Raw genomic sequence first — 20,058 nt, 5'->3', positions numbered from 1 at the left:
TAAAGAGGGTAAATACTTTAGTTTTAATAGGTAGCTTGTGTAGTTTCCTCTAAAATAATGTAGCTATTTCCAGTTAGAAAACTGCTAGCCCATTCTATTTTAACAAAGAATGAGGGGTGGGCCTAGAAGAGTGGAGTTGGGACTCGGCGAACCTCGAAATTTTCAACGAAACAGACACAAACAAACCTTCCAATTTTTCCCAAAATAAGAACTGCTTATATATATATATATGCCCAGTTGTTTGAGCTCCGTTGAGAATGAGATGATGGATAATGGATTTGGAAGTTTGATTAGGAGAAAGCGAGTTGATGCTGCAACCCAAGCAAGGCAAAAACTCGCAACTCAGCAATTGGCCAGAAAACTCTCTCTTTTCGACCTTACAGCCATTGGTAACTCTACCTATACTTTGATTCTGCTTCCTCTTGCCATTGCCCATACATACTTGGAATAAGTAAACTAAACATCATAGCACGCTGTGTATGCGTGCTCTCAATATATTCAATTAATGTAAAAAAACATAAAGTAAGATAATAATGTTTAAAGAGCTTTTCTGTTACAACCCTTGCACCGGAGTCACAATTGGGCAGAGTTCTAAGGGGTTGAGAGGAAGAACAATTCCTGAACAATTTTATTAAGGTTGATTAGAGGACGGAGAGAAGAAATAGAAATGCGGGGAGAGAAAAAGCTTTTGTTCAAATTTACAATGACTTATTATTATAATTCACTAAGAGAATTAATAGAACAGGGGAAAATAACTGTGCAACTAAAATTGGTAATCGCTTAAAGCGTTTCTATTCAAAATTTTCATTTAACATCCTTCCAAGTGCAAGAAGGTGAAGTGTTTTGGTTGGTTGGGGGGGGTGGTGTTTTTGGGGGATTTGGTGGGGGTGCTAGCAGCATAGTTTAGGAGTGAAAACTACTGCAGTTAAGTTTGAGCACCCATAGACATTGGCTCTACACCTGGAGTACGGGGCTAATAAAGGGACAGAGTGCAGTCTCAGAATTCTTCAAGTTGAGATTTGTAGATAAAAGATTAAAAAGAACCTGTGTCTGAGTCAGCCTACTTTAAAGTGGCGTAGAGAGGATTAACAGTCTACATTGTAAGGATGTTGCCGTGAAATCTGCTTCACAACACTGTATGCTTCCTTTAACTCTGCAGCTATCTAGATTTTTTAATTTTATTTTTCTTCTACTTATGGTATTAAGAAATAGCTTTGCTATAAAGATGTAAAAACACTATTTAAAGCATCTTAGTAGATTGCGACTTTCATGAGTATCCAGTGAAGAAACTTTTGGTCATACAGAAATTTTGATATAGGTATCTCTTATGTCAAATAAACTTGGTTCACTTTCTACATCTTACCTCGTGTATCACCTCTTCATTAGTAGGAGAAACTGACATTTAATACTCCAGTTGTGACATTTTTACACAAATTAGGACTTTGAAAATTCTTGTCCGTAGCTTCCCATAGTTGAACTTTAACCTCATCTGCTCCATTACCTCACTGCTTTTACTCTGTATTTTGTGGAGTATAATTCTTTGTTAGAATGGGTTTGATCTTGTTCTTAATATTGCAAAGAGAAACCTGGTATCTTGTGTAATGAGAATCCTCGAATTTGTATATCTGGTGAGTCATCCTCTCTAATCTCAGTCATCTCTTTCGCTTTGTGGATCTTCTGTCTGACACCTTGAACTTTTGCTGAAAATAATTGAGTGGTCATGTAAACTTCAATTGAGTTTCTGACATTCTAAACGATAACTGCTTGTTCTTCATTATTCCCTGGATAGAGGACTGCATTTCTTTTTCCGTTTCAAGTAAAATTAGACAGGCAATGCCAATACTTAGTTCTCAGACCTTTCCTTATTTTTTCCTTGACGTCATCTCATTTTTTTGTTGAACAATGAGAGTTGATTTTGAAGCATCACTGATCTTTGATTTGTTAACCTTACTTCCATCAGGAGTTGGAGCAACCATAGGTGCTGGAGTCTATATTCTTGTTGGAACAGTTGCCAGAGAGCACACTGGACCTTCTCTCACCATTTCCTTCTTTATTGGTGGAATAGCGGCTGCTCTCTCTGCATTTTGTTACGCGGAGCTTGCTTGTCGTTGTCCATCTGCTGGAAGTGCATATCATTACTCATATGTCTGCATTGGAGAAGGGTAAAGAGGACATTCCTTATCATTTCATCCATACTGTTTCTTAACATCTTGATTGGAGAAAATGTTTTAAGATGAAAATCATTGCAAAGACTTTTTCCAGAGTCTGTTGTCAATCCTGAAAATCATTTTCCATGGTTTCTCTGCTTAATAGGATATCTTCACTCAGTGACCACTAGAAAATGTTACTCTACTCAGGGTTGCATGGCTAATTGGTTGGGCTTTGATACTCGAATACACTCTTGGTGGCGCAGCTGTTGCTCGTGGCATAGCACCCAATTTGGTGCGATGGAATGTCTTTATTTAGTTATTTATTTATTCTTAAACTGGGTCTTTCTGCTTTCACGTTTTTGGTTGGAAATTACTTTTTTCTTCTCTTATTTATTCAATAATTTGTTTATCTGAACCATTTTTATTATACCTTAACAGTCACTGCATGAGACTTTTCGTTTCTTTTGGTTGGTTTTCTAGAAAACGAGATATTTTAAAACGAAATTTGTATTATGTATAAGGACTAAAGGTCTTAAGAAGGGGAAATTACTGAACATGCACATATAAAGAAATGTAACTCTGAAATATCTCATTAACTGAAAGTTGTGATATGATTTAGGACAGTCCAAGAACCAGGGTAATTGAAATTTAGCACCTTCAAATAAATTTAATTTCACGGTACTCTGAGATAGAGATAGTCATTGCTAGACGAAGAGAAGTCTCGGTGGCAGCTCTATGGCATCAACATTCATGTGTATAAAAGATTTCTCCTCTCTTTATCATACCAAAACATAAGAGTTAGGCTGAAATAATTGAATAACCTTCTCTACAACTCATATTCCTGAGCAATGCCAAAATAAGAATGGTTTCGCGAGAATACTTTAGGCCCTCAGTGAAAGAGCCATAGTGATTGCACACAGTCTATCATACTATCTGTAGCTTTAAAAGCATGTGAATTAAAGCCCCAAGGGAAAGGAGCTAAAACATGGTCTTGGACAATGAAGAAGAAGATGATTTGCCTCTTTAATTCCTGCTACACGGGTGACATTGATTACATTTATGCAAACCTCTTCTCTGCAGGTTATACTGGGTTAAAATTGCTTCATGTGTAGCAGTCCAACTGAAGCACTGTACCTTAATAGGGGCACTGTTTTCCTATAACATCTGCCAAGGCCATACAGTAACCCAAATGCCCCGAGCATTCAAACTGTTATATCTGAGAATGTTCCGCTGCTATGCAATTTCCATATGAGAGAATCAGATTTGTTAGGCTGAACCTATGAGCTATCCAATAGTTGAAGGAGCTTAGCATATTCGTCACTTCCCAATCATTATAATTCCTTCTAAATTTCACTTCCCAGCCTTGATTATTACTACATTACTCAACTGTTGCCCAGCTATTTTCTTCAAAACTGAGGAAACCTGTCTTTTAGAGGATCATCTCCCAGCCAATCATCATACCAGAAAATTATTATTTTGCCATCTCCTAGCTTTAACTGTGTCTGTTCCTTGTGCTCCTCCCATACGCTTTTATATTCTTCCACAAACAATAGCCATGAGGGGAACTAACAGGGTTAGTACTCCAGAAATTGCTGGTACCATGTTTAATCTGAATAATTTTCTTCCACTAAGGAATTTCCCCTTGACTATATATCTGTGATCACTTGAAAAGAAGGCTTTTGTTCAGCAACTGTAATTTTAGTACTCAAACTCCTCATCCTTTTTACTTCTTGTAACTAATTCCCACTTCACCAGATGGACTTCTTTTCCGATTATTAAGTACTATTTCGTCTGCAGGCTTCATTCTTTGGTGGTATGGATAAACTGTCCTCAATTTTGGCTCGTCAAACCATTTTTGGAATTGTAGTAGATCCTGGTGCTGCAATCTTAGTTTTCATTATCACTGCCCTACTGTGCACTGGGATCAAGGAGGTGCGTCCTTCTCTCAATTAAAGGACTTCTCCTCAATTTCCTTTATCTAATGTCTAACTTGTCTTCAACTGCACTGTCATTGTACTCTTGCAACTGGAAAATCTCTTATGCAGAGTTCCCTTGCGCAAGCTATAATTACAACCATCAATATTAGTGCTTTAGTGTTCATTGTCTTAGCTGGTGCATACCTGGGATGTAAGACTGGCTGGCCAGGCTATGAAGTTTCTAGCGGGTAAGTGGTTCTTTTTATATGGTTTCACTGTATTACATACAACCAACCTTTGGATTGATGCATCTCTTTGAGTTTCTAGGTATTTTGCTTTTGGAGCAAATGGGTTGTTGGCTGGCTCGGCGACAGTCTTCTTTTCATACATTGGTTTTGATATAGTTGCTAGCACAACGGAGGAGGTATTGGCTGCAAATTGTATAAAGGCCACCATTTTTTTTCACCAGTTGTCATGGAGTCTGCCATTTCCTTATTGGTTTTAGCTCTTAGTGCATATAATGAAAATATAAAGTTGGTCGAGTCATTGTTCGATGGAACTTCTGCATCCAATTTTTTATTTCCGTGTCGCAAACCCCCTTGAACTTTGTTTAAAACGTGTGAGCCTTCATTTACGACCTTTGAGAATCTGACCGTGGATGTGTAAAATGAATCCACTGTTTTCATTTCTCTCCAAATCTTGTAATCTCTTTGAAAGAGTTGAGAAAGCTCTAGCTAACACGGTTATATGCCTTATGCAATTCAATTTGCTAAGTGTACTTGCCTATCCACTCTTCATCTTAGAATTTACCAGTTTATTTGTCGCAAACCCCCTTGAACTTTGGTTAAAACGTGTGAGTCTTCATTTACGACCTTTGAGAATCTGGCCGTGGATGTGTTAAATGAATCCACTGTTTTCATTTCTCTCCCAACCTCGTATTCTCTTTGGAAGAGTTAAGAAAGCTCTAGCTAACACGGTTATATGCCTTATGCAATTCAATTTGCTAAGTGTACTTGCCTATCCACTCTTCATCTTAGAATTTACTAGTTTATTTATGTTAGAGATAGCTATGTAATTGTCCCACATTGGAATAAGAGTAGTATCCCCTTTGTATAGAGTAGCTATAAATAGCACCTTTTGTATTGCATCACATACAATATCAATATATCATATTTTCTCCCGTGCCTTCTCACATGGTATCAGAGCTATCGTGAGAGATTTATCGCTGTGCATAAATTCCAGCGATTCCGGGAAGTAAAATCAGTCACCGGAACCCTTTTTTCCGGCGACTTTCAAAGTTGTTTTGCGTCTGCTTTGTCTCGATCAGTGTTGTGCACAAAATCAAACACTACCACAAGAGTAGTCACTGTCTGGCGACCAAATACTAGTGAAAATCTCCGGCGGTACTGTAGCTGTCCAAAGAAAATTTTCCGGCGAAGTTCCAACGTTGCATGGGCCACCTTCCGGCCATTTTTTGGCGACGACTCTTCAGGACAGATTGTTTCCCTTGCAATTCCGAGCCTACCCATCCTGGTTACACCAAATTCCGACCACTTTTTTATTTTTCCGGCGTGAATAGTGATTTCAAAAAGTTGACTTCCAGCCATTTTTTGAAAAAGTTCCTTCAGAACAGTTGGGTCTTCTGGTAATTCCGATCCTACCCCTACTATTTTTATTTCATTCCGACCACTTTGAATATTTTCCGGCTGTAACAGTAACTTTCCAACTGCTACAGTAGTTTACTATTCTGGTTCAGTGTTCCTTACTCTATTTTCAGTGGATTACAGTTGATTATTTCTCTTATTTGGTAATAATTTACAAGATGTCTTTGGGAATTGATGTTTTTGGGTCTAAAAGCATGAGTTCTGGAAACTCTAATGTTATGATTACCTCGGAACCTTTAATGGGAGGTTCAAACTACTTAGCTTGGGCTTCATCTGTCGAGTTGTGGTGTAAAGGTCAAGGTGTGCAAGATCATCTGATTAAACAGTCTAGCGAAGGAGATGAAAAGGCGATAGCGCTTTGGGCAAAAATTGATGCTCAATTATGTAGCATCTTGTGGCGTTCTATTGATTCTAAGTTGATGCCTTTGTTTCGGCCATTCCAGACATGTTATTTGGTTTGGGCAAAGGCTCGTACGTTATACACTAATGATATATCTCGCTTCTATGATGTGATATCACGGATGACAAACTTAAAGAAGCAAGAATTAGATATGTCTACTTACTTGGGTCAGGTACAAGCAGTCATGGAGGAATTTGAGACATTGATGTTAGTTTCTGCTAGTGTGTCAAAACAACAAGAGCAGCGACAAAAAATGTTTCTAGTTCTTACACTCGCTGGACTTCCTCATGATCTTGATTCAGTACGAGACCAGATTTTGGCGAGTCTGACTGTCCCTACAGTTGATGAATTCTCGATTACTTCGCCTTGCTGCAGCATCAAGTCACCCAGTGATTTCATCACAGATACTTGATTCCTCTGTTCTTGCATCCCAGACAGTAGATGTTCGGGCATCTCAAGCTATGGAGAATAGACGAGGAGGCGGTCGTTTTGGGAGATCTAGACCCAAGTGTTCTTATTGTCACAAACTTGGACACACTCGCGAAATGTGTTATTCCTTAAATGGTCGTCCACCCAAAAATGCCTACGTTGCTCAGAGCGAGACTACAGGTAACCAGGGCTTTTCTGTATCTAAAGAAGAATATAATGAGCTCCTTCAGTATCGAGCAAGTAAGCAAACATCTCCACAAGTAGCCTCAGTTGCCCAGACTAACACTCCTATTGTTGGTAATTCTTTTGCTTGTGTTTCCCAGTCTAGTACTCTTGGACCATGGGTCATGGACTCAGGCGCTTCTAATCATATCTCTGGTAATAAATCACTTTTGTCGAATATTGTATATTCACAGTCTCTTCCTACTGTTACTTTAGCCAATGGATGTCAAACTAAGGCACAAGGAGTTGGACAAGCCAACCCATTGTCTTCTATCACCCTAGATTCAGTTCTTTATGTTCCTGGTTGTCCTTTTAGTCTTGCATTTGTTAGTCGTTTGACTCGTGCCCTCAATTGTGGTATATATTTTATTGATGATTCTTTTATTATGCAGGACCGCAGTACGAGACGGACAATTGGTACAGGTCGTGAATCAGAAGGTCTTTACTACCTTAACTCGCTCAGTCCTTCCACAACATGTCTAGTTACAGATCCTCCAGATCTAATCCACAGACGTTTAGGGCATCCGAGTTTATGCAAACTTCAAAAGATGGTGCCTAGTTTATCCAGTTTGTCTAGATTAGATTGTGAGTCGTGTCAGCTTGGGAAACATACCCGAGCTTCCTTTACGCGTAGTGTTGAGTCATGCAGAGTCTGTTTTCTCCTTGGTTCATTCTGATATATGGGGTCCTAGTAGAGTTAGTTCAACCTTGGGATTTCATTATTTTGTTAGCTTTATTGATGATTACTCAAGATGTACTTGGTTTTTCTTAATAAAAGATCGTTTTGAGTTATTCTTTATATTCCAGAGTTTTTGTGCTGAAATCAAAAACCAATTTGGTGTCTTTATCCGCATTTTTCGCAGTGATAATGCCTTAGAATATGTATCTTCTCAGTTTCAGCAGTTTATGTCTTCTCATGGAATTATTCATCAGACATCTTGTCCTTATACCCCTCAGCAAAATGGGGTTGCAGAAAGAAAGAATAGGCACCTTATTGAGACTGCTCGCACACTTCTAATTGAGTCTCGTGTTCCGCTGCGTTTTTGGGGCGATGCAGTTCTCACAGCTTGTTATTTGATTAATAGGATGCCTTCATCTCCCATCAAGGGTCAGATTCCACATTCAATATTGTTTCCCCAGTCAGCCTTATACCCTCTTCCACCTCGGGTTTTTGGGAGCACATGTTTTGTTCATAACTTAACCCCGGGGAAAGATAAGTTAGCTTCTCGTGCTCTCAAGTGTGTCTTCCTTGGTTATTCTCGTGTTCAGAAGGGATATCGTTGTTATTCACCTGATCTTCATAGGTACCTTATGTCAGCTGACGTCACATTTTTCGAGTCTAAACCTTTCTTCACAACTGATGTCACTTCTGCTGACCACCATGACATATCTGAGGTCTTACCTATACCGACTTTTGAGGAGTTTAGTAATCCTCCTCCACCTTCAACCACAGAGGTTTCACCCATACCAACTTTTGAGGAGTCCAGTGTTATCCCTCCTAGTTCCCCAGCCACAGGAACACCACTCTTGACTTATCATCGTCGTTCACGCCCTACATCAGGCCCATCTGGTTCTCGTCCTGCACCTGACACGGCTCCAACTGCGGATCCTGCTCCTAGTACACCGATTGCACTTCGAAAAGGTATACGGACCACACTAAACCCTAATCCTCATTATGTTGGTTTGAGTTATCATCGTCTGTCATCTCCCCATTATGCTTTTTTATCTTCATTGTCCTCGGTTTCCATCCCTAAGTCTACAGGTGAAGCATTGTCTCATCCAGGATGGCGACAGGCTATGAGTGACGAGATGTCTGCTTTACATACAAGTGGTGCATGAGAGCTTGTTCCTCTTCCTTCAGGTTAATCTACCGTTGGTTGCCGTTGGGTTTATGCAGTCAAAGTTGGTCCCGATGGCCAGATTGATCGACATAAGGCACGTCTTGTTGCCAAAGGATACACTCAAATATTTGGGCTAGATTACAGTGATACCTTCTCTCCAGTGGCTAAAGTGGCATCAGTTCGCCTTTTTCTATCCATGGCTGCAGTTCGTCATTGGCCCCTCTATCAGTTGGACATTAAGAATGCCTTTCTTCATGGTGATCTTGAGGATGAGGTTTATATGGAGCAACCACCTGGTTTTATTGCTCGGGGGAGTCTCGGGTCTCGTTTCCTTGTATGTCGTTTGCGTCGGTCACTTTATGGTCTAAAGCAGTCTCCTCGAGCCTGGTTTGGTAAGTTCAGCACGGTTATCCAGGAGTTTGGCATGACTCGTAGTGAAGCTGATCACTCTGTGTTTTTTTGCCACTGTGCTTCAAGTCTATGTATTTATCTGGTAGTCTATGTTGATGATATTGTTATTACGGGCAATGATCAGGATGGTATTACTAATATGAAGCAGCATCTCTTCCAGCACTTTCAAACTAAGGATCTAGGCAGATTGAAGTACTTTCTAGGTATTGAGGTTGCTCAATCTAGCTCAGGTATTGTTATTTCTCAAAGGAAATATGTGTTAGACATTCTTGAGGAAACAGGGATGATAGGTTGCAGACCTGTTGACACGCCGATGGATCCGAATTCTAAACTTCTGCCTGGACAGGGGAGCCGCTTAGCGATCCTGCAAGCTATAGGCAGCTGGTTGGTAAATTAAATTATCTCACAGTGACTAGGCCCGACATTTCTTATCCTGTGAGTGTTGTAAGTCAGTTTATGAATTCTCCCTGTGGTAGTGATTGGGATGCAGTTGTCCGCATTATCCGGTATATAAAATCGGCTCCAGGTAAAGGATTACTGTTTGAGGATCGAGGTCATGAGCAGATCGTTGGGTACTCGGATGCTGATTGGGCAGGATCACCTTCTGATAGATGTTCTACGTCTGGATATTGTGTTTTAGTAGGAAGAAATTTGGTGTCCTGGAAAAGTAAGAAACAAAATGTAGTTGCTCGGTCTAGTGCAGAAGCAGAATACCGAGCAATGGCTATGGCAACATGTGAACTAGTCTGGACCAAACAATTGCTCAAGGAGTTGAAATTTGGTGAAATCAGTCGGATGGAACTTGTGTGCGATAATCAAGCTGCACTTCATATTGCATCAAATCCGGTGTTTCATGAGAGAACTAAACACATTGAGATTGCTTCGTCAGAGAAAAGATACTCTCAGGAGATATTACTACGAAGTTTGTGAGATCGAATGATCAACTTGCAGATATTTTCACCAAGTCCCTCACTAGTCCTCGCATTGATTATATATGTAACAAGCTCGGTACATATGATTTATATGCTCCAGCTTGAGGGGGAGTGTTAGAGATAGCTATGTAATTGTCCCACATTGGAATAGGAGTAGTATCCCCTTTGTATAGAGTAGCTATAAATGGCACCTCTTGTATTGCATCACATACAGTATCAATATATCATATTTTCTCCCGTGCCTTCTCACAATTTATAATCAAAGCCACATCATTCTTTCTTCTATGGAAGCATTCTGTGACGGTGACACCGTGATATTTGAGACCTTTAGCCTTCACTTTACTTTTAGTCGCATCTCATACTTCCTCATCCAAGAACTTCCTCTCTGAACCGATTCCTCATCCCCCAGTTAAGATGATCTTCTCCTTCAAATCTTGACCTCCACTCCACATCTTATTGCGGTTATACATAAAATTCCTCATGTGTCTCCCTCACCTCATCTTTTGACTCAATACTTACCTACCTCCTCCCCCCAACTATGAATCTCTTTTGCATCCATAAAATGCCCCTTGTCAGCTATAGCTATCAGATAAAAGAATTTCTGCTGTAATATCTAGGATAATTGGATATACTGTGAGTTTGTACATACATTTTTCATAAAGAAGCACTTATGTTGAACATTTAATTAGTTGGATCATCTATTCATCTGTATGTCAAGTTCAAATATTTTACATCTTCCTTTGTGTTGCTAAAAAAATTTGCAGATTGACTAGCTTTTTAATTTGATTGTAGCTGAGCATATCTCTTGCTATCCTCTGGGTTCTGCATTACTGAATCTCAGCAATAGAAACAGAGTTACTTTTTCAATATATTTTTGTCACAATTAAAACATGGACTTACTTACAATGGACGTAATAGGTAAAGAACCCTCAACGTGACATGCCTTTTGGTATAGGGGTTGCGCTATCCATATGTGGCATATTGTATATGCTGGTTTCAGCTGTTATTGTTGGTTTAGTTCCATACTACGCACTGGACCCCGATACACCAATTTTGTCTGCTTTTGCAGGCTATGGCATGGAATGGGCTGTGTAAGTTTGTGACATGACCTACAGTTTGTGATCTCAACTTGTGTTTTAGGCTTTGTTTAAACTTGATTCATGTTATGGCTTGCAGTTACATTATAACGATTGGAACGGTGAATGCTCTTTGTGCAAGCCTTATTGGTTCAATTATTCCACAGGTATTGAATATGCGATCAGTTATTTGTCCCCCAAAAAAAGCAATCAGCTCTAGTTATAGAGTGTGTTACTCGAATTGAGATTGCTTCAAGGGAACAAGACCAAGTAGCTTAGCAATTAACGAAGAACACCATTTACAGAAAAAAAGCCAGAGAATTTGGATGCAATAGTATCTTTTTGAAGGTCAAACCATGGTTTGTGATCATGGATGAGAGTAGTCTTACAACTAGGACCTTATTTGATTAGACAATTTCTCAAGTTTTTAAAAACCTGGCAAAATCTAGTTGATAATTGGTCAAATCTTTTTCCTTTTTGGATAGGTATATGTAAATAAGCACATTCCCTGACAAAATAATCCCAATATTATTGACAAGATCAGTTACGAGTGCATAATGCTCACAAAAGACTCAAGGAGTACATAGCATCTCTATTGATGTTGTTCATGCATCTTATTGTAGACCAAGGACTTACCAAATGCATCAAACTACTGTCCTAATTAAATGTAGCCTTCAGTTTTTGTGACCGATTTATCCTTTAAATGGAGCTTTTTGACGGGTCAATAGATTCGATGATCTCGATTAACTGTTCTTTTTTAACATGCTCTTGATATATCAAAGCAGGGACGTGCATTAGTGGTTTTTAATTAGGAACTTGGACATATTTTGTTTTCTTGCAAGTATATTATCATTCATAGACTAAGTTGCTCGGACTCAACTTTCGGTGCCATACCTGTGTTGATACGATGTGGGTGTGGGTGTGGGTGTGGGATGTGGGATGTGGGTGTGGGTGTAGGATGGGATTTGTATCGGATCTGATTAATCAATTTTGGGTACTTTGACCAAAATCGGCGGAGGAATTTGAGACAGATATAATGATTTTTGAAATCAAAATGAAAACTAGGGTGAAATTGAGAATAAAAGAGAAACTTTCTGCACTCCACATAATGTCTCATAACTTAGACATATTTTTATGACTTTATTTTTAGATATTTGAATTATGTTTAGCCGAATTCTGTCACCCATATCCATACCTAGACCCTTACCCCGAATCTTAATATTTAGATCATGAAGGATTCGACCTCTAGATCCGCACCCTGATCGAACACTTTCACCCGAATCCGAGCAACTTAGTTCCTATTGTATCTCTCTGGCTAGATTGCTGTAGGATGTCCTGGGACACTTAGGTCTTGTGATTCAACTTCTGTATTACATCTGTTTTGTAAAACTTGAAAGGGCCTATATAATACCAGGTTGAGAACATGGAGTTCTGCTTGATAATTAGAGTAGCATTTTTGCAGCCAATGTTGAACTCTTTTCGAAGGAAAGAATTGGTGAAGACTAGTTAAACCTTTTCTTAAGCAGGCAGTGACCAACCTATCAGTAAGATTTTGTCTTAAGGAGAGTTCCACTGTTGAGTTATTTGTGTGGCTAGCCCAGCAGATGATACAGATGATAGAACTTTCTTTCTTGAATTTTGTACATAAACATCCATCAATTTCACACTTGCACATGTTCATAGGCTACTTATCATGATGTTAATATGTCCCTTTTTCGGGGGGTATCAGGGCTAAAAGAAGTATTAGTTACCCCCTCGCCCCCTCTTCCTCTGCATCTGGTTGCTTTTGATGGGACAACATATACCAACTAACCTAAGTATATTCTGGATTTGGAACCTTTAGAATGTTCCATATTGGTTGAGGAATGGACTAAAGTCTCCTTTATTGTTTTTCGCAATCTTCGCCTATGAGCTAGCTTTTAGGATTGAGTTTTTCCCAACTCCATTTTCTATACATGGTATCAGAGTTAGAGGCATCACTATTGTTGGTTTATTTAATGTTGGGGCACCCATGTTATATTGCCTATGCTCCAAATGTCTAGCACTAGGCACGAGGGAAAGAGGTGTTAGAATGTTCCACATCGGTACAGGGAATGAGTTGTCATTTCCTTGTATTATCTTAAGCAATCATTATCTCATGAGCTAGCTTTTGGGGTTTGAGTTAAGCCCAAGTTCAATATTTTTGTAGAAACAATATCTTATCTTTTTCTAATAAACTTGTGATATTCCAAGATCCCCTAATTTGGCACCTCAGAAAATCTGAACAGTTGTGAATATATATGTTTCTTGCTATGCATAATTTCTTTTCTTTTGTGCTTTTTTTGTTTCCCACTTCTGCAAACAAATAGCCTCGAATACTGATGGCGATGGCTAGGGATGGATTACTGCCTTCCTTTTTTTCAGACATTAGTAAGCACACTCAAGTTCCTGTCAAGGGCACCATAGCAACTGGTATCTTTATTGCAATCCTTGCCTTTTTTATGGATGTCTCTCAACTGGCGGGAATGGTAAGCTATAACTAGGAAGATTCCCGTGCTTTAAAAGAGACAAGTTTGGAAGAATTCAATGAGAAGTAAGAAAATTTGGCATCTTTTTGCAGGTTAGTGTTGGCACATTGCTCTCATTCACCATAGTTGCTCTTTCAATCTTGATACTTAGATATGTTCCACCAGATGAACTGCCTTTCCTGCCATCTGACCAGCAATCAAATGTGTAAGTATCATTTGCACAATGATAATAACCTTATTGAGAAGAAGCTAAAGCTCTTGATAATTCTTGGGACAGTAATGGTCAACATCTAGATGCTCATGGAGCAGATTTGCTTGAAAGGCCTCTTCTTGAGCAAAATGTAGCTCAAGGTATCCTTCTCATGGTATTGATTGTTCTGCGAAATTAAGTTTATTTTGAGTTTGATGGTTTCTGAACTACAGTGAGCATATAAATGCATGCCACATAAAATATTAGTTTATCACCATGTCTTTTTCTTGAAAGCTTTCTCAAAATTTGTTTGACAGTAACCTTCCTATTAAGCATTTATTTGTTTCATTGGAATTCATTTTTATGAAGCTTTCTCGAAATTTGTTTGATAGTAACATTCCTATTAAGCATTTATTTGTTTCATTGGAATTCATTTTTATGACAAAGTAATCTGTAAGGGTAGGGATGGAAATTTGGGGGGGGGGCACGGGTTTGCTCTTATGTGGGCCTTCTTGATACAATTTTCTTAAAAAACTGAAGCGGGGCGGAATGGGTTGTGGATTGAGTATTTTAAGCGTCAGACACATTTATACCTAAAAGCATGTTTTACTCTCTCATTGAAGACTGGTACGGAACGTAACTGTAAATATTGATTTGGCGACTGTGATATCCGATATGGCAGCTTCTGTTTCTCATATTATTAATTAAAGATTGCAGTCGATTATTCAAGATTAAGCAATTTAACATTAAAAGTCTTCTGGCATTGTCTATAATTTGTTGCTATGATCTAGTCACCGGTGTTATTATAGTCATAATAAAACTTCACTTGTCAGGATGTTTAACTGATGATGCTTTTTTAATGTGTTTATCAGCTATTTTTGTCAATGTCTCAGCTATTTAAGGTAGGATTTATGTATCCTCTTCTTTCTATCTTAGGGACTTGATGTAAGGTGAGTTATCGGGCTTTTGTCGCATGAAGTAATAGTATATAAGGATGAGATGGGCTTATAGGACTTACTTTGAGGCTGTAATAGACGCAAAGTTAGGAGCTTTATTTGCTTATAAAGAGCAATAAAGAGATGGGCATGAATTCCTACTCTTATAGATAGTTGGATGTCCATTGGAGGCTACGGTGAGGTTCATGGTGGTTTCATATTTGGGGATAGGAACGGAGGAGGTACGACTCTGTTGGACTTCGCTCGCTAAGGCTTTTGAGCTGGTTGTTGCGGACTCTTGCTTTTTCAAGAGAGATGAACATTTGGTTACTTTCTGTAGCACGGTGGCTAAGACTCAGATTGATTATCTACTCCTCAGGAGGGGTGATAAAGGTTTGTGCAAGGATTGCAAAGTTATCCCTAGTGAGTCCCTCGCGTCGCAGCATAGGCTGTTGGTGATGGACGTCGACATCATGATGAAGAGGAAGAAACAGGTTATATGGGGTCGCTCGATGATCAGGTGGGGAGCTTTGTCTAAGGATAAAGCACAGGAGTTGAAGGGGAAATTGAGGGTGTTGGGTGTGTGGAGTAGTAGTAAGGATGCGAGTATTAAGGGTCTCAAAGGGTTACTTGGGCGGGCACAGAGGAGATTGGTGGTGGAATAAAGAGTTTCAGGGAAAAGTGGAAGAAAAGAAACCGGCTTTCTTGAAGTTAGTGTAGAGTACAGACAAGGAGGATAGAAGAGCGAACTTAGTAGGGTATAAGAAGGCTAGGAAGGAGGCGAAGCTAACGGTCACTGATGCCAAGAATGCAGCGTTTAGTAGTTTGTATGAAGAGTTGGGGGACAAAGGCGGGGACAAGAAGTTATTTGGGTTGTCCAAGGCGAGAGGGAGAAAGGCTTGTGATGTGGATCAAGTGAGGTGCATCAAAGACGATGAAGGCAGAGTTTTAATGGATGAGGCTATGATTAAGAGGAGATGACAGACTTATTTTCCTAAACTTCTGGATGAAGAAGGGGACAAAGACATTGTGTTGGGTGATTTGGACTACTCCGAGAGTCGCCGTGATTTTAGGTACTGTGGGCGCATTAAGGTTGAGGAGGTCGTGGGCGCTATGCGTAAGATGAACAGGGGCAGAGCAACTGGGCCGGACGAGATCCCTGTTGAATTTTGGAGGTATATCGGCAGAGAGGGCCTGGAGTGGCTGACCGGGCTGTTCAATGTTATTTTTAAGACGAATAAGATGTCAGAGGAATGGAGGTGGAGTACAATGATTTCGTTGTACAAGAACAAAGGTGATATATTTTTTGAGAAGGTGATATCTAGAATTGTAACAACTATAGGGGTATCAAGTTGCTTAGTCATACGATAAAAGTGTAGGAGAGGGTGGTGGAAGCGAGGGTGAGGAGGTCAGTGTCTATATTTGAGGACCAACTTGGATTCATGCCGGGTCGTTCAACTACGGAAACTATTCATCTTATTCGGAGGTTGGTGGAACAATACAGGGATAGGAGGAAGGATTTGTACATAGTGTTTATTGACCTAGAGAAAACATACGACAAGGTCCCAAGAGAGGTTCTTTGGAGATGCTTGGAGGTAAAAGGTGTCCCGGTAGCATACATTAGTGTGATTAAGGACATGTATGATGGAGCCAAGACTCAGGTTAGGACAGTAGGAGAAGACTCGGAGCATTTTCTGGTGGTTATGGGGTAACACCAAGGATCTGCGCTCAGCCCTTTCTTATTTGCTCTGGCAATGGACGCACAGACGCACCATATTCAAGGGGATGTGCCATGGTATATGTTATTTGCTAATGATATAGTTCTGATTGATGAGACGCGAGGAGGTGTTGACGAGAGGCTGGAGGTTTGGAGACAAACCCTTAAGTCAAAAGGTTTCAAGTTGAGCAGGACTAAGACTGAGTACTTGGAGTGCAAGTTCAGCGATTGTTACGGAGTAAGTGGACAGCAACGTGAGGCTTGATTCACAAGTCATCCCCAAGAAAGAAAGTTTTAAGTACCTTGGGTCGATTATCCAGGGAAGTGAAGCTTAGATGGTTCAGGCATGTGCAGAGGAGAAGCCTAGATGCCCCGGTTAGGAGGTGCGAGCGGTTGGCTCTGACGAGTATGAGGAGAGGCAGAGGGCGGCCAAAGAAGTATTGAGGAGAGGTGATCAGGCAGGACATGACGCAATTTCAGCTCACCGAGGACATGACCCTTGATAGGAAGGTATGGAGGGAGAGCATTAGGGTTGAAGGTTAGTAGGTAGTTGAGCGTTTTTCTACTCCGCTGTGTGTGTAAGTCTAATCAGTCAGTGTCGTGTTTTAGTATGCCAGTGGTACATGTTGTGCTCGTACTATTTTCTAGGACCTTGTCACTGCACTGCTTATTGATACTGCGTTTTCAGGTATATTTTCTGACTCTTGGCTCACGTGTGCTATCTTTTTGATTATATTGTTGTTACTATTCTATTGTCGTATTTTATCTTCTTGTGCCGAGGGTCTATTCGGTAACAACCTCTCTACCCTTAGGGTAGGGGTAAGGTCTGTGTATACACTACCCTCCCCAGATCCCACTTGTGGGACTATACTAGGTTGTTATTATAGATAACTGGACGGATTTTTTCCTTTTTCTAATCAGGCAGATAGGTGGATGGATTTTTTAATAGCAAGATACTAAACACTTTTAAAATTTTGCCATCATTCTTGCGCATATAAATTATGTGAGAATGTACGGGAGAAAAATCTATCTATTTTTAACAATGATACAATGAGCCCTATATATAATACTTATTCAACTCCTACTACATATGGGACTAGGACATATTCTACTCCTACTACATATGCGACTAAGACATATTCTATTCCTACTACATAAAGGACTAAGACTATTTACACATAACTATCTACCACTCCTCAAGCCGGTGCAGACAAATCATATGTACTGAGCTTCTTACATATGTAACTAATATGAGGACCAGTAAGGGACTTGTGGACAATATTTGCAAGTTGATCATTCGACATACAAGGCCATCAGACTCCCCTTGAGCAACAAAACCAAGTGGTTGCTGATAAGCAAAAGTTGGCCGAAAGGTTGCTGGAAAAAATTGAAAATAGTGAGACTAAGCCGGATTCCACATTACAAAATAGGCAGAAACTTTTCTGCAAATTACTGTTTCGGGAAATCATTGTTCACGCCGGAGAAAATAAAAGTTGTCAGAATTTGATGTAATTTATATGTGTAGGCTCGGAATCACTGGACGAATAAGTGGTCCTGAAGAAGTTTTGTCAAAAAGTGGCCAGAAATGGCTCACACGCGCCGGAAAAGTTAATGTAGCTCGCCGGAATCCTAGTTCTGGCGGCGAGTGACTTTCTTCCAGAGCGATTGACTGGGGTTTTGTCACCTGACTTTTCCGAATAAGATGGTAGTGTTGGTTTTCGCACAACACTTATCGATAAGGAGATAACGCAAATCAATCTTGAGTCGTCAATCGGAAAGATGCACGGTGACTGATTTTACTGTTCAGATGGGATTGAAATTTCTGGGGTTTGGTCGCACAAGGGTTTCAAATCTGATGGTGGTACTGGTATATGCACAATACTACCGTAGCAGTATGAGGCAGGTAGAGACTACGATGTCGAGATATTGTATCATCCCGGTAAAGCCAATGTTGTGGCAGACGCTCTCAGCCGTAAATCAATGGGAAGCTTAGTACATATTGAGGCAGGTAGATGGGGGGTTGATTAAAGAGCTTCATCAGCTAGCCAATATGAGAATCAGATTGTTAGACTCTGATGACGGAGGTGTTACTGTACAGAATACATCAGAATCATCTTTGGTAGTCGAGGTAAAAGCACGACAATATGAAGATCCTATCTTAGTACGATTAAGAGAAAGCATTCAATAGTGTAAAAGTATGGCTTTTGGGATCGGAAAAGATGGGGCACTGAGATACCAGAGCCGATTGTGTGTGCCTAATGTGGCAGGGTTGCGAGAGAAGATTATGAATGAGATTCATCAATCCCGATATTCCATCCATCCCGGCTCGACAAAGATGTATCATAATGTCAAGGAGCAGTATTGGTGGGATAATATGAAGAAGTCTATTGCAGAATTTGTAGCCCAGTGTCCTAATTGTCAACAAGTAAAGATAGAACATCAGAAACCCGGTGGATTGCTTCAAAATATAGAGATTCCGACCTGGAAGTGGGAGGTGATTAATATGGACTTCATTATTGGATTACCTCGCTCTTATCATAAGTTTGACTCCATCTGGGTGATAATTGATCGACTTACAAAATGTGCCCATTTTCTGCCAGTGATGACAACTTACACGGCTGAAGATTATGTGAAGTTGTATATCAAGGAGATTGTTAGGCTTCATGGTGTGCCCGTATCTATTATATCAGACCGATGAGCTCAATTTACGGCTAACTTTTGGAGGTCTTTCCAGAAGGGTTTAGGCACACAAGTAAATCTCAGCACTGCATTTCATCCGCAGACTGACGGACAGGCTGAACGTACCATTCAGACACTGGAAGATATGCTACGAGCATGTGTTCTAGATTTTAAGGGGAATTGGGATGATCATCTTTCACTCATAGAATTCACCTACAATAATAGCTACCATTCCAGTATTAAAATGGCCCCATACGAGGCACTATACGGGAGGAGATGTAGATCACCAGTTGGATGGTTCGAAGTCGGTGAAACAGAATTATATGGGCCAGATTTGATTCACCAAGCTATTGAGAAGGTGAAAGTGATACAGGAGCGATTGAGGACGGCACAAAGCAGGCAAAAATCTTATTCTGATGTCCGACGTTGTGATCTAAAGTTTGAGGTTGGTGATTGGGTTTTCCTGAGGATCTCACCAATGAAAGGTATTATGCGTTTTGGGAAGAAATGTAAGCTGAGTCCAAGGTATATCGTGCCGTATAAAATTCTTCGACAAATTGGACAGGTTGCTTATGAGTTAGAATTGCCATCCGAATTGGAATTTGTCCACCCGGTATTCCATGTATCTATGTTGAGAAAATGTATTGGAGACCCTTCTCGAGTCATCCCTATCAAAGATGTACAAGTTACAGAGGACCTATCATATGAAGAAGTGCCAGTGGCGATATTAGATCGGCAAGTCCGCAAGCTGAGAACAAAAGATGTAGCTTCCGTCAAAGTATTGTGGAGGAACAAAAATATGGAAGAAATGACATGGGAAGCAGAAGAGGAGATGAAGTCTAAATACCCTTACTTATTCCAGAATGAAGATAACAAGGATGCTGGTGGAAGACAGGATACATTGGAAGGTGAAACGGCTCTATGAGGTAAGCAATAATTTGAGAATACTCCTCCTTAATACAAAATGGTGATATGTAGATAATGTAAAT

The 20,058-nt window shown here is 40.0% G+C and overlaps 1 protein-coding gene across 1 annotated transcript; it reads left to right on the top strand.

The window, feature by feature from the left end:
* Positions 1–265: 265 nt before the first annotated feature.
* LOC142179048 (cationic amino acid transporter 4, vacuolar-like) lies at positions 266–15,654 on the top strand. Its single transcript, XM_075248854.1, has 14 exons — positions 266–389; positions 1,961–2,162; positions 2,358–2,442; positions 3,948–4,082; positions 4,196–4,314; positions 4,394–4,490; positions 10,884–11,056; positions 11,142–11,208; positions 13,390–13,548; positions 13,641–13,753; positions 13,826–13,913; positions 14,611–14,640; positions 14,844–15,279; positions 15,401–15,654. Exons 1-14 carry the CDS (start codon positions 266–268, stop codon positions 15,652–15,654), a joined length of 2,082 nt encoding a protein of 693 aa, XP_075104955.1.
* Positions 15,655–20,058: the final 4,404 nt, after the last annotated feature.

Source organism: Nicotiana tabacum, unplaced genomic scaffold, assembly GCF_000715075.1.
Source record: "Nicotiana tabacum cultivar K326 unplaced genomic scaffold, ASM71507v2 Un00214, whole genome shotgun sequence".
Lineage (NCBI taxonomy): Eukaryota > Viridiplantae > Streptophyta > Magnoliopsida > Solanales > Solanaceae > Nicotiana > Nicotiana tabacum.
The sequence above is the reverse complement of the archived record's forward strand: the minus strand, read 5'-3'. Positions and strand labels throughout refer to the sequence as shown.